Here is a 15,725-nt window from a genome sequence, read left to right on the forward strand (position 1 = left end):
AATGAAGTTGGCGTTTAAGAAATTTATTCATCACGTAACACGTTGATATCCCTATTTACTTGTAGTTTATTTTTTCTTTAAGTAAGAACAATAAACTATTATAATTGAAATAAATTGATTACAATCATTCATGTCGGATATCAATCATTACAAATCATACTCTAGTTAATAATATCAAATAAACGAAATATAACCAACTTCTACTATTCAGTAACACAACATCCCACGCAAAAATTTGAACCCATAACTTTTAAAATCATGGGGCCTCAATTTTGCCAACTGAGCTAGGTCTCATTTATTGGAATTGAAGATAACTGAAATATTTTTCCCATCTTTATTTTAAGTTGAGAAAAAACAAAAAATTGACAAAACTAAGGTTTTTAGGGAATAACAAATGGTTTCAGATTCTCCTGATTAATTAAAAGCAATGATATCAAAAGTCAATAACATCATAAACGGAAATTCAGTTAAATTTTATGGAATTATATATGGGTCATTAAAACTAACGTTTCCATCAGTCAGGATGGCCGAGTGGTCTAAGGCGCCAGACTCAAGTTCTGGTCTTCGTAAGAGGGCGTGGGTTCAAATCCCACTTCTGACAGTGGACACTTTTTTTCTTTCTTCACTCCAAATTCACTTTTATGAGATGCAACAATTTGATTAAAAAAAATTATATTTTTATAGTATACTTAATTTGTTTTGCAATCGCTCATTTTGCTCCCATTTTGTTCATTCAATACCATTTTTTTTTATTTGTTTATGGAACATATAATTTATGTGTTAACTATAATATTTTTTTGAATTTATTTAATTTGTATTTATCTCTTTTTAAAGAATAAAAAGTATTGCAAATCCACAACAAACAATAAAAGAAATCTCAAGTCAAAGTATAAAAGAAAATTTTTCCCAAATAATTAATAATGTTAAAATTTTACTGAGTTGCCCGTTATACCCTTCTTATAATAGCAATTGATTTTCAATAGTTAAAAAAGGGTCCAAATCTCAAGTAATTTAAAATATATTTTCATTTATACATATACACATCATACATATTTTATACACTACCCACATATAGTATAATTGATGTGTACCAGAGTCCAATAGCACCATAAATGTTGAAGGATTTTCAATGAAATCCTAGGATTAAAGGAGGACAAATCTACAAAATAGAAGTCAGTAGTTTAATGCTTAAATCAGTATTGAAATTACTGAACAAACAATATGAAAATTTGAAAAAATATAAGAAAAATGGCATAATAATGAAGGTGGAATGATAAGATATTGAGATGAACTGATAATGATAGTGTGGAGTGCCAAAATGGTGCCAAGAATTCGCTTAAATTGAGAGAAAAAAGAGTTCGTAAGAGTGAGTGATATTTGCTCCTTAAATGACTACACAAATGGCTTTTATTTATAGGCAGTTGCGGAGCAGGATTTGGGAAATCGTTAGGGCAAATCGTATACCACGGAAAATTGCATATGTAAGCTTACGAACAAAAGAATCATATTGAGATTTGGACTTATCTAGGGGAAGATATAATCTTCTGAACGAGCCTTGCCTAGCCAACCTGAGAATTTGGGAATCCGTTTACCTACTACTCGGCAAGTTGACTTCAATAGAGTTAGGTGAAATTTGTTAAAGATTCTTTTAGATGTTAGGAATGCTTGTGATATAAAATCATTGTTGTCCATTTAGTCACCTTGCTGGAGTAGAAGAGAATATTCTGCCCTTGTTGATTCAATAGGGAAGATCATTTTGAGCTGTCTAGGTATATCTTGTTGTGTTGTTGCGAGAAATTCATGTTGTGTTGCATTGATGTACCCAGTTGTGCTAGGAGTAATTGTTTTTTCTGTGCTTGTGGATTTGATGGGATATGTTGCATGAGCTTTTATGAGTTGGTTTGTTCAGCGGTGCAGTGTACGACTTGCTTATGGAGTAATGCAAGGCCAAACCTGTTGTGGGTCAATTATTCCATAGGGAAGGTTGGAGTTTGCTAGCAACTCCATAGGCCGAAGCCCATTAGCACAAGCACATGTTGGAGCCCATCAATCAGAGCATAGCCTGGAACCCGTCCGCAAGGACATAGGTTGGAGCCCACAAGTGAGGACATAGGCCGAAATTCGTCAATGAGGAGCAAGTTCATAGGTGGTAAGCTATTAGTAGCTAAGCAATTTATATTCAGGTCATCATAATAGTAAGTAAATAGAATTTTTTGGATAACATAACAATGAAGTCCATCATAAAAGAAATATGGATACATCCACCATAAACATAGTTATAAAAACATAGGGTAACCGTGCTACCATAGCATAGAATTTCTAGTTTTCCTGATCAAGGAATAAAATTCTTTCAAATGCCCTGCTCAAATTAATCTTTTTATTTCATTAAACAACTTGAAACAATCATTGATATCATGACCATACTCATTATGGAATTGACATAACTAGTTAGACATAGGCTTGGTAGGTCCATCGCGGGCCTTCTTAGGCGATCTCAGCAAATCTTTTTCCTCAATGGTCTTGAACACCTTCGTGGGGCTTGCATTTAAGGAGGTGTAGTGCCCTTGATTGGGAAAAAAATGGTGTGACCCCCTCATTCGACTTGGATCTGGGTCTCTTAAGCATACTAACATCATGTCTTATGTCTTTTTTTGTTCATACTCCATTATTGTTTCATTTATTGAGTTTTCTCCAAATTCACATACTTTTCAGCTCAGGCCAACAAGTTATCAAAGCTAGTCGCTGGTTTTTTATCCAATGACTCGAAAAAGGCTATGACTCTTAGTCCTTGTGTGAAAACGCTAATTAGTACCTCCTGGTGGGCAATTAGGACCTCAAGGACGATCTTATTGAAACGTTGTATATATATCCTTAGGGTTTCTTTTCCTTCTGTTTTATTCCAAAGAGGTTTATAGCCGTTTTTTGGTATTTTTTATTGCTCACAAACTGATGCACAAAGAGTGAAGTAAATTCTGCATAGGAGTGTATTGAATGAGGTGAGGTAGCTAGTCGAACCACTACTAGGGTAGATTCAATTAGTGTAGTAAGAAAAACTTGACATTTTATACCATCAAAATACCTGTATAGTAGCGGAACATTTTCAAACTTAAGGATGTGTTTAGTAGGATCGATTGTACCATTATAAAATGGTAAACCTGTTGGTGCTCTGAAATAAGCAAGGAGTTCTTCAACCATCACCTTTTTGCTGAAGGGAATTCCTTGCTTCAAGTGAGGAGTCTTCCACTTTACCTACTGACGAAGATACAATATCTCTTGTATAAGGGTCAACCCTCGAGGGATACCTTGTTGGTCCCTCCTTTACTAGTGGGATCAGCAGAGTGAAGTCCATCGTGCTAGAGCACAACAGAAGCTGGTCCGTTATGTCATCCTTGGGCATCGAGTGTCTCCAGGTGTGGCATCTGTCCTAGTCCTCCTTGTTTGTCAAATATATCATATGTGGTGTTTGCCCCTGCCCCGTTGTAACTCGTAGAAGAAGGATATCCTCGAAACGCTGAGCTAATTGCAGTACCAATGGGCCTACTGAGTTGCTAACAGGAGAGGGAATTGACAACAATAAGTAAAGGCATTTGACCTGCTCTCGGGCTTGTAATAGGAGTAGGAAGATTTCGGAGGATTGTGCTAACATCAATATCAATGAACCTATTGAGTTGTTCATAGAAGAGCAGAGCAACGATAGTAGGTAAAACCTAAGGGTGATAAAAAAAATTAATATTGCCCAAATCAAACTATTTTTTATAATTTATCTTTCAAACTGCAATTCTAAAGAGTAAAACTACAGCGCACTATTGGTTTGGTTTTATATTAGAACTTAAATAAACTGCCAAAATTTGAACTAAACTGCTAAATATATAATTAATTTTTTAAACATATATATAATAATTTGATAAAATAAATAGTTATTTAAAAGAATTTCATGAAACCAAACCAATAGCTTTATGAAACCGCTGATGACAATTCAATTTTAAAATAGCTTTAGGAAAATCAAGGACAAAATGCATAAAACCCCCTTGTGTTTTAAAAAGTCTGCAAAAAAAAATCTCATGTTATGAGAATAGGCTAAAAGCCCCCCTTGTGTTTTATAAAACTCAGCAACAAACACCCCTTCCATTAGTAATTAACGAAAGGTGCATTACACGCGCTCTTTGTGCATGTGAGGGTATTTTTTTAACTATTTTTTACCTTTTTTTTTTACTAAAATGCTCTTTCTTTATTTTTGTTTTTTTTTGTATTTTTTTTTTATAATTTAAGTTGAAATGTTAAATTATATTTAATTTATTCAATACTAAATATTAAATTAAATAATATTTAAATTCAAATAATTTTATAATTGTTAATTGTTAAATTTAAAATTATTTTTAATTAATTAAAATATATATTTAATTACAATAATTATTATTATAATTATTCTTAATGAGCTAAAAAATTTAAATATTATAATTATTTAAAATATTTTTAATTAACTAAAACATATTTTAATTAATATAATTAAAATTAATTAAAAATTAAAAAAAAATAAAACTGAACAATTTCGTTTCTTTTTTGCCGGAAACTCAGAAATAAGTTTCCGGCGCCGTTCGGACGAGTTTTTGACGCCAATGGTACCATTCGAATCATCTCTTCAAGATGAACATTTTCATATCTTCAATTTGAGTTTTCGTCAATCAGAGAGACTGGGTTCAAGCCACGACCGCCGAACATGTTTGCCGTCGATTCGTCTCCATCAGGTCCATTCTCTATCTCAGACAACCACCATCAGACTCGTTTCTTCAAGAAAATTTCAGCTTTACTCAATTTGATAAAAAAAATTATGGAGATACAAAGATTTTAATAAACTGCGCTGTCACGATGAGATAGGGGGGCAGCGAGGGGCAAAGGGGTGGGTTCGGGTAGTTAGTTTTTTTTTATACATAATAATAATATATTTTTAAAATTTTATATTATTTATATATAATATAAGTTACATACTTTGTTGAATTTAGACCTATTATTTTTTTTAAAAATCTAATGGTTGAGATTAATTGATTAGATCTAACGATCAATATTAGATCAAAAAGATCCAATGATCATTAAAATAAAAAATAATATATATTAAGTAATGGTATAACGGTTATTTTCTAAAAATTAACACTGTTGGTTGGATTTAACGGAGATGGGGCAATTGAGCTAAGTTTTACAAAACACATAGGACCTTTTACCCTATTCTCTTAATAGAAGGATATTTTTTTGCATACTTTTTAAAATACATGAGGGTTTTATGCATTTTGTCCGAAAAATCAAAACACACTGTGAGCACCCCTAGTAAGACTGATTAATCGGTAGTGGGAATAGGAATATTGGGAACTACCAAGGTCTGATCCTGAGGTGGTGCTTGGATCCAGTTGCCACAGGGAGGGAAGTCTTTCCTTTAAAGGAGCCATTATCACATCCATTGTCATAGTTGGTAATTTCTCACACTTTTAGCTCAAGTTTCCCATGAACAGCGCCAATGATGCGTATTAGAGCCCAGTAGTACTACAAGGATCAAAGGATCCCCAGTGAAATTTTAAAATTAAAGGAGAACTAACTTACAAAATAGACTAAGCACTCTGATGCTTAAAGTAGTAAACTAAATAATATTTAAATTTAATCAATAATATATAATTTATTAAAATATATATAAATATAAAAAAAGAGGACAAATCGATCATTTATATACTTAAAATTAACCAAAAAAATGACCCAAACGAAGCTTTCACACAGGAGGAATATGCCAAATACTCCCCATCTATTTCTAAAAAAGATGAATTCTTTTTACTATATTTTAAATAATACAGAGAAGCTTTTTACGTATAAACATAACACAGAAAGATTTTGCGTCGTTTTACCAAAACAAAGAGGAATGTTATGCAATTTATTCAAAAAAAATAATAATATAATAATATAGTAATAGAGAGAAAACAAGATGCATGAAAAATATAAAGAAATATCTATTAAAAAATAGTACAAGTGTAAATTCCAACTCTAACGTCCCCTCTCTCTCTCTCTCTCAAAAGTGTTATCTTTTTTTTTAAAAATATATATCCAATTTTTCTAGTTTTTGATTTCATTACTTGTCTATCTAAGGTTTTCGCTTTTTCTTGCGATTTTTTCCAACCCTAGGGTTTCATTTGAAACGGGTCGGACCCACACTGGACGCAAGCACACGATTCCACCTCTTACAGCGTTGCTCTCTTTCTGCTTTCGAGATCTAAGCTTTCCTGATTGGGGGTTGCTTTCACGATATTTCGGCTGTGGGGTTGGGTTCTGCTGTCATTTTCGCGAATCAGACAAAAAAGCTTAAGTAATTTTGAGTTGGATTTAAGGTCTGGGGTTGGAGTATTGCTGGAGTTTTGAGGTTTTACTGGATTGAGTTTTGGTTTGGTCTTTAATTTGTTGGCTTGAATTGTAAGTAATTTGGAGGGGAAAATGGTAGAATTATCTATTTATGCCGACGGCAAAAGGCTTTTGCGAAGATGTATGTTATGTTTCTTTGGTGTGGTGGAATTGAGGTGTGTGGGGATGATTCGCATTTTCTGATCGGGCGCTTAACGAGGTAATGGTCTTGAAATTCTTCTAAAAGTTGATTTCTTTTATGATCACTGGAGAAGGTTTTGATATGTGCAGAATTTGGGGTTTGAATTTATGGCACCAACCATTCCAATAGATTTCACAGGACAGAGGGAATCTAAGAACTTCTCGATCTCGAAGACGCGGTTGGGCAATGTGATGGGGAAAACAAGAAAAGTTTCAAAGGGGTATTCCACTGGTTTCGTGCCGGATTATCGTCATGCCGTGGAGTCAGTGGCTGAATCAGAAGGTTTTGGGAGCTCAGGTCGTCTTGGTATAGAATTGACAGCGTCCGACGAATCTTCTGCTCTTAAAAGGAAATGCATTAACCTGAATGTGGGTGGTTACGATATATATGTGCCAATGCGTACCTTCTCCTTGTCTAAGATGTCACAATCGGATAGGAGGGATTTGGAAATGCGGTTGAAAAGTGAGCTTGAACAAGTTAGGATGTTTCAGAGGAAGATAGCTTCTCTGGATGCCCTGACACTTCCACCCACTAATCAGACTTCTAGTTACGATAATGGCTCGAACAGACATGCTATGGCGGAAAGTTTTCCAGTGTCCATGAATGATGTTGCTATGGTGCCGGGAAGGAAAAAGTGCCCTCCTGGAAGAAATGGGCCCCGTACTAAAGGTGGGGCTGTGGCAGGTAGGAGGACCGAGTCATTAAAACAGGGTCTGCCGCAGAGTAACAATTTTGTGATGTTAATGAAACAGTGTGAGGCTCTGTTAACTCGATTGATGACCCATCAGCATGCTTGGATCTTCAGTGAGCCAGTTGATATCGTAAAGCATAAAATACCTGACTACTTTAATGTTATTAAGCATCCTATGGATTTGGGTACAGTAAAAAAAAAGTTATTTTCAGGTCAGTATTCGAGTCCAATGGGGTTTGCTGCAGATGTGAGGCTCACCTTCAAAAATGCATTGACTTACAACCCAGCTGGACATGATGTCCATGTCATGGCTGAGGTTATGAGTAAATTTTTTGAAACAAGATGGAAACCTATTGAAAAGAAAATTCCAATCACTGCAGATGAACCTACAGCCTCAAAGTCTAGTGTCATTGTAGAACCTGAAAGCGCTTATGTACCTCCCACTAAGAAGCAGAAAACTGCTTCTATAGAAAACAAGGTCAACCAAGAATGTGGTAAACGAGGAATGAATGATTTTGAGAAGCAAAAACTGAGTGCAGAGTTGGAGGCCTCATTGGCGGAACTGCCCGACAGTATAATAGATTTTCTTAAACAGAGTACTTTGAATGGCAGTAGTCAAGTAAGTGAGGATGAGATTGAAATTGACATTGACACTCTTAATGATGATACCCTATTTACATTACGAAAACTTCTTGATGATTATCTACTGAAGAAGGAAAAAAGTCAAGCAAAACAGAAGCCTTCTGAAATTGAGGTACATCTGTACAATTTAATGTATGAACAAGTTTATATATCTATTAACCATCTCTTTATGTGATACATATTGTTATATATGAATGTGAATACTGGTTTTCTTGCAGGTACATGATAAGTCAGGGTTTAGCAATTTATCGGCACTGAATTGCAGAGGTAATATACTTCACTTCCTGCAAATAAAGTTGCATTGAAGGTGGACTCAGTTTTCATTATTCCTCAGTTTGGCATCTGATTAGTTTCTTTTCCTTCACTTTCTCGAAAAACTAATCAGATCATGAGCCAGTTGATGAGGATGTGGATATTGGTGGAGATGATCCACCACCTATCTCCAGTTCTATACCAGTGAAAGTTGACAAAGATGCTACCCAGAGGAACAGTAGTTGCAGCAGTTCGAGTAGCTCCAGCAGTGAGTCAGGCTCCTCTTCCAGCGGTTCGTGCTATTATGATTTTTTGATGCAAACTTTTCTCACACTATTTTTGTTTCAATACACGGAGCTCTTTATGATGTCATGGGAACATTATTTACGTAAATTTCTTTGGATGCTAAGGTTCCATGTGATTGGGATTGAGATCTAGATCATGTTCTTGTGTGTTCATGCAAAAAATCATTATAAAACTTGATTAATCCACTTTCTTGTTATGTTTGTCTCGTCTATCATTCCTTGGACCTGAAATGGTCAGCTTCTTATGTCAGTACGGTAATGCCAAACATCCCAAAACGATATTAAGGGGTTTCAGCTTCATCTCTGCTTCATGCAGTTGTCTAGGTGTAGGCATAGAGAAATAGTTTGAAGACTTAATTTCACATGAAAACTCTCTGAGATATTGAGAGAATCATGCTATAAAATTTTCTTGGACAGACGAGTTGGGAATTTATTGCTCAATCACTAATTTGTGTTAGCATCCACAATAAGAAATGGTTATTCACATAGAATAAGTAAATTTTTATGATCACAATTGTGGTCTTACTTACCATGAATTTCTCAATATGGGTTAACAGTATCTTTTGGAGCTTATTAGATATTAAAATAAAATTTGAATAAACTACGAATCTTGTGAGAGATTCTCTATTATGCACAATGAGCTATAGCACGTGGTCCTGAGAGTTTTTATTTTCTTGTTCCAATATAGGAAATGGTTTGGTTGTTTTCTGAAAATGATTATTCTCTAAATATATGGAGACAAACTAGTTTAATGTAATCAAAGCATTGCACACTCCTGTGGTTAGGAACTCCTTTGAACTTTTTCGCTAGAAGATATCAGATATCCTGTCTATGTTTTTCACCCCTCTTGGTAAAGTACTTCTATTTAATTCTGTAATGTATTACTTGATATTAAGCCGGAAACAGTGTCATGCTCATCATAAGGCGGGGAATTATTCTTAGTGTCTTATGAAATAGCTTTATGTCTTTAGCTTTAAATGTAGTCAAATCCTTTACCTTCATGTCTCAGCAATGTTTCCCATCAATCCTTTCGGATATCTCTCTGGTCTTAACATGTCAGACTACTTGATTGCCTGTTGTACTTTGAGATCACCATTTCACATGCCAACTCCTGAAAATAATCTGTAAACATATGGTATGTGTATGTGTGTATTCCTTTTTCTGTATACAATCTCATCTTGGAATTTCATGCTTCATCTATCCTTTAACATAAAGCTAAAGCTTAAGGGTAAAGGAAATATTAGGTATCAGGGATTGAACTTTTTTCCTTTCATTTAATCTGTATATTTTGGCATCTGGGTATCTCATGCTTCATTTTCCGTTGAGCTCTAACGGGAGAATTTGAACAATTTTGAGGGATCTGAAACTGTAAAAAGTATAAAGGTGTATCTGTTATGGATACAGAGAGAATAGAGTGTTTAAAGTTACAATTAATAGATGCCAATGTTGATATCAGTTTATGTCCATACCATGTTTGACAGATTGGTACTTTTCAGATATGTAAAGGGCATATCAGTTTAGAATGTGGAGAAAATGTAGTAGTAAATTTTGCAGCTTATTTAATGTCAGATTTGTACTATCATATGCCTATCATATTCCACACAATATTTATTTCTAATTCAATATTTAAATAAATGAAACATGCAATAGTTGACTTATCAAATCATTAACTGATGAATTATGCTGGAAATTCTTGAGAATTAATGTTACTCGAATCACAGGGGCTAGTAATTGTGGATGTGCCCATATTGTACTAGAAGTTAGAAATATTAAGATCAACGATTTAGCAAGTTTTGTGAGTGTTACTGATGCATTAATTATGGCCTCGTCACCTATTCTTGTCAAGTTTCTTTCACCCCACATGTAAAGGAATTGGAAATATTGGAATGCTATCTTCATATTATGTCCTTTATTTTCATGAAGGAAAAAAGATTCATATCATAAAATAGATCATTAACAGATTGATTACACTCAACGTTCTTGAGAAAAATGTGTCTCCGTATCATAGGAACTAGTAATTGTTGATGTCACATGTTGCATCCTAAGTTACCGTATTATGTTCGAGCATTTGACCTCAATGCATGTTGCGCATGCAGTAATTATGTGCTGGCATCCTAGGCTACCCCCTAAAGGAATTGGAAATATTGGAGTAAATTGCATAGATTTTCTCCCATATTTCCATGAAGGAAAAAGGCTCCTAACATTTATAATTGAACAATATTATATAACAATCCTAAGATTTCTAGTCCCAATAATATTATCGAATGTAAGGAAACTACAATTTAGTAGTACCTTTTGAATTTAAGCAAGACATAGGGGTCTTATGATTTTCAGGTTTTCCTTTGGATTCATTTTTCCTCATCTTACTCAATAAGAGAGGAAAAGAGAGTAAGGGATTGGTATTATAGTTCAAGACTTTGTCTTGGCTGTCATAATTACATTTAAGAATTGGGATACGGAATTCTTTTAGGGTCAATGGAGTATAAGGTTCTTGTGGCATGTCCGTGTGCGTCTAGCTAGATTGTATGCTTGACATGATGTTGGCTGGAGAGACTTTTCATGTTCTGTTACTAACCTCCATGGCTTGTCTCTGCCCCACTTTTCACTCCCTCTATATGGAGATGGCACTTTTGGGCACTTATCGATACGTCAGTGTGGATCTTTGGACTTGGGTCATGGAACTAGAACTTTAGATCCCCATCGCAATTGCTTGAACGTCAAATTATCCTGCAGAACTATGATTCAATGTAGTAGTCAGTATCCATATGGAAACCTATATCTGATATTACAGCTGTTGATGCTGCGTACTATGCAGCTGGCAAGCCTCAACATGGAGGTTGCAGGTGAAGTAATGAAAGTGGATGGAAAACGAAATAAAAAAGAAAAAGAAAAGAAAAAAAAAAACAAGAAACAGGAGGTGGTGCAAAGGAAGCCCTATTGCTGGCACTCAAGAAGAAAGAAATTGTTGAAGAGAGAAATTAGGAGATATAGAAAATTTAAAAAAGAAAACAAAAAAGAGCGAGAGAAGAAGAGAAGGAAGAAATTGGGGAAGCAAGAAAGAAAACAAAATAATGTCAGAGAAAGAAGGAAAAGAGAATGACAAAAGAAGAGGATGGAACGCGGTGAAGGAAGGGATGCCCGTGCCCTTGAAGATGAAGTTAATAAACAAGGAAAAGAATTAGAGGAAGGGGGATAAGAAAAAAGAGCTGCAGTAAGCTGGATTAAAATACTTAACTTTCATATATCATTGGTAGATTGGATAATCTTATATTTTATTCCTTTTAATCGTATGTTGTAGATTTAACAAAAAAGTGATAGCTGTATATTTAAATTAGTCATATAATCATATTTATATATCTTTTTTCTCATAATATAGATTTAGTAATATATTGTATTCCTAATCCTAAATAAGTATTATTAGTTTTATGTTGGAACAAACATAAATAGGAAATACTACATAGGGGAATTGTGAAGAAACTTGAAGAAAGAAAATCTTCAATTATTACCAAAACAAAGAAATTTTATTGAAAAGGGAAAATCCTTAATTAGATAATCTCGGAAGAAAATAAAGATAACATTCCGTAAAGATTTAGGTTCACTAATCACTGATTCACTATAACATTAGTCCTTAAGTTTTATGTATTACCAAGGATATCCTTGCCCCTAAAAGAGTAAGAGGAAGTTAAAAGGATAGCATTTTCTGTCCACATCCTGATGGAACTGCCAAACTGGGAGATGGATAAACAACATGGATTTGGCATTAGGGTTTTGGTAAATTTAAAGGAGGGAAGGGTATACTTAGCTACTACAACTTGGTTTCTAGTGTAGGTTGATGTAATTAAAACTTTTGGTTCCTGTGAGGTGAGAGTTAAGCTGCCACGGTGTTGTATGTTAAGCTCATGATTGATGATTCATGCTCATCTATTCTATCTAGTTGAGAACTAGAGTGCTTTAATTCTTATCATTTACAAAGATTTATGCATTCTAAGAAAAAGGACCATTTGAAACTCTGTAGTGATGCTGTCTAATTATTTTTGCTTTCTGTTTACACAGATTCAGATTCAAGAGGTTCTGATGTCGGCAAGAATTCAGTTCCTGTAAATACTGTAAATGTATGGAAAATTTTGTGTTGGTTCTTTTCTTTATCTATCCTCTTCCCCTACCTTTTTTCTCCCCCCCCCCCCCTGCTGGTTCACTGTTCTGTATCTGCAATGGAAATCCCTTTTGAATTTTTTCTACGTATATGAATCTTGAAATTTTGTGCTCGGACTGCATGAATCCAGGAAACCAAAACTCCTAGAATAGAGCAGAAGGCAAGAGATGGAGGCGATCGAAACAGTGGAGGTTAGATGCTTGTGGGTTTGACATAAATTATATAAATGGTGCCCGTTTAAATTCAACTTAGAATAAATATTTGGGTAAACCATCAAAGAAAATGTGTGCTATTAACTGTGCAACATCATTTCACCAACTTGCTGTAATATTTTTAGGGGAGAGTGGTCTACCAGACAGGGAAGTCTCCCCCGAAAAGCTTTACCGTGCAGCTTTATTGAGAGGCCGGTTTGCTGACATAATTATCAAAGCCCAAGAGAATACCATTGGAAAAGTATGCAACTTTCTTTTCTTGTGAAATTACAGAAACTTAATTGCAATCGTCCCCGGCAATGGTCGAGTGTTGTGATAAATGAAAACTTTCAGGGAGAAAGCCCAGATTTTGAGAAACTAAAGCTTGAGAAAGAGGAGCTCGAAAGGCGAAGAAGAGAAGGTTTGTGTTTACTGTAATTATTCATATTATACTAATTTAGTTTACTTGATCGGTGCATGGAATGCATGTTACTTTTTAACTTCCACATGAAATGATGGTGTGCGCTTTGTGTACCAGAGAAAGCTCGCTTGCAAGCAGAGGCTCGAGCTGCAGAAGAATCTAGAAGAAAAGCTGAAGAAGAAGCTGCAGCAGAAGCCAAGAGGAAAAGAGAACTTGAAAGGGAAGCGGCACGTCAGGCTCTGCAGAAGGTAAACTTGGAATTGGTTTAAATAAACTGAAGTTATGTTATCCCTGCTCGTTGCTTAAGCATTACGATGTTCCCAACAGATGGAGAAGACTGTTGAGATCAATGAGAATAACCAGTTTATGGAAGATCTAGAAATGTTTAGGGGTGCTCCAGATGAGCATATATTCATAGAAGAGGGAAGCCCTGAAAATTCTCCAAACGGTCTTGGTAGTTTCAAATTTCCGGCAAGTAGTAATCCATTGGAGCAACTTGGATTATACATGAAGAACGAAGAGGAGGAAGAGGAGGAAGAAGTTGAACCTCAAAGCGTTCCAGATGCATCAAATGATCTAGAAGGAGACAGTGATTGATTAATCCTTTCCAATTTTCAGGAGGGTGCGAAGTATACTGAAAACTAGTCCTGAAAATGTTCCTGTCAATTTAGAAAACCATCGCCAATTTTTCCTTGGCTCTCTGAATAGATCCATACGTTCAGCTGATTAGGCCCCTGCAGGGGAATTAAGTCCTGCCAGTTTGTAATGCCGATCGAAACCGACTTTTCCTGTATCTTTGTAGATGAATTCGGAGTTTGCTGTTGATTAGGGGCAGCAGTTTTTTTGGTGCATGTCATTTGTGAGCAAAGGTACATGCAGTTTATATGGAAATTCCATTTCTGTGATGTATGTGTTTTCTCTAGCGTTCTGTGTATGAGGATTTTGGAGCCAACACAAAGATTGATGCCTGTACGCCTGCTTTCTGTGATGTTTGGTAGGTGGGGTCCAAAATAGATTAGGTTTAAATAGGTTTGAATGAATTAATGAGTTGAAAATGAATTGTGTTGTGAACAGGTTGGGTCAATTGTAACCATATCCTATATTTAATATTTAAAAAATTCAAAATTTTAGATAATAATAAGGTGATAATATTTTGTAACAACTTATAGCATTATATGGTTAAATTTGTGTTATTCATTTTCTTTAAAATAATCATGTACTTTAAAGATTTTTCTATAAGTACTTGTACAATTAATTTTTCTAATATTGTTTGGTTAATTGAATTGTAACCTTTCAATCATAACAATAATAATTATTTGTCTATATTAATTGCATATGATAGTTCATTATCAATTATTAATTAATATTGATATTTGATATGTTCATTGAAACTTATAATATAATTGTTGCTATAAATTTATTATGCCAAAAAAAAAAAAAAAGAATTTTACACATGAATTGCAAGCTTTGATTATAAGATCTTTCACTCTCTTTTATTTTCATTAATTGGAAACATATTAATTTACTAAATATATTTTGAGAAATTTGTCTCATAAAAAATGCAAAAGTTAGAATGTAGGAGTAGTTAGTGATATATAACAAAATGAAATAAATTAAAATAATTAAATCATGTGTTGGGCCCATTAAAGAACAATTACCAATTCATATAAGACCCATGGTACAATAAAATTTAATTAAGTTAAACTAAAATGACTTAATATGTTTTGGTAAATTTGTTTGTTATAAAAAAATGTGAAAAAATTTGGAAAATATGGAAGTAGTTAGTAATATGTAGTCAACTTGATCAATAATAAATTTAATTAATTAAACCATGGATTGGACTCATTTAAAATCCATCACTAATCCACCTGAACTTCATCATCAACCCATATAGAACTCAAGATATAATAAAAAATTTAATTAAATTCAACACATTTAATAAAATACAAGCCATATTGAACTCATGATTATACTAATATATTTAATCAACTCTATTATATTATTAAAATTATTTTTTATTTCATTAATTGAAAATTAATCATGAAAAATCTATCTTTTAGGACCCATAATCTATTTAAATTTACTTAAACAAAATTATACTGAGCTTAAACCTAACCCAAAATTAAGGAAATTGGGTTGAAACTAGGGGTGACAAATGGACGGATTTTGGGCCCTTCTGCTCCTTGAAACTAAAGTCTCCTGCCAATAAGGCCTAGCTCAATTAGCGAAATTGAGGCCCCATAATTTTAGAAGTTAAGGATTCAAGCCCCACCTTACGCGTGGGATGTTGTTTCTAATGTAATAGTATGTATGATTAAATATTATTTTTTTATTATTGACCAGAACATGATTGTTGTAACGATTGAAATCTAACAGGAATAATTATAATCAATATATTTCAATTAATAATAGTTTATCGTTCTTACTTAAAAAAAAAATAAAGTCTCCCACATATACAAAGGATTTTTTGGCAAACCTTGCCTGTTCAGCTACATC

The 15,725-nt window shown here is 34.1% G+C and overlaps 1 protein-coding gene and 1 non-coding gene across 4 annotated transcripts; both read left to right on the plus strand.

Annotated features, from left to right (window-relative positions):
- Positions 1–517: 517 nt before the first annotated feature.
- TRNAL-CAA (transfer RNA leucine (anticodon CAA)) lies at positions 518–601 on the plus strand. The gene has a single exon. It is a non-coding gene; the product is annotated as a tRNA-Leu (tRNA).
- Positions 602–6,091: 5,490 nt separating this feature from the next.
- On the plus strand, positions 6,092–14,134 carry LOC105158083 (transcription factor GTE10). 3 transcript variants are annotated; one of them, XM_011074711.3, is made up of 10 exons: positions 6,092–6,592; positions 6,664–8,019; positions 8,126–8,174; positions 8,293–8,451; positions 12,518–12,576; positions 12,748–12,808; positions 12,955–13,070; positions 13,163–13,229; positions 13,347–13,477; positions 13,557–14,134. In XM_011074711.3, the coding sequence occupies exons 2-10, from the start codon at positions 6,682–6,684 to the stop codon at positions 13,824–13,826; spliced, it is 2,250 nt and encodes a 749-aa protein (XP_011073013.1). In that variant the 5' UTR covers positions 6,092–6,592; positions 6,664–6,681; the 3' UTR covers positions 13,827–14,134. The 3 variants fall into 3 exon arrangements, with proteins under 3 accessions (XP_011073013.1, XP_088734923.1, XP_011073012.1); XM_088878797.1 differs by having other exon boundaries at positions 6,704–8,019; XM_011074710.3 differs by having other exon boundaries at positions 6,092–8,019.
- Positions 14,135–15,725: the final 1,591 nt, after the last annotated feature.

Source organism: Sesamum indicum, linkage group LG3 (assembly GCF_026168435.1).
Source record: "Sesamum indicum cultivar Baizhima isolate 11 linkage group LG3, ASM2616843v1, whole genome shotgun sequence".
Classification (NCBI taxonomy): Eukaryota; Viridiplantae; Streptophyta; class Magnoliopsida; order Lamiales; family Pedaliaceae; genus Sesamum; species Sesamum indicum.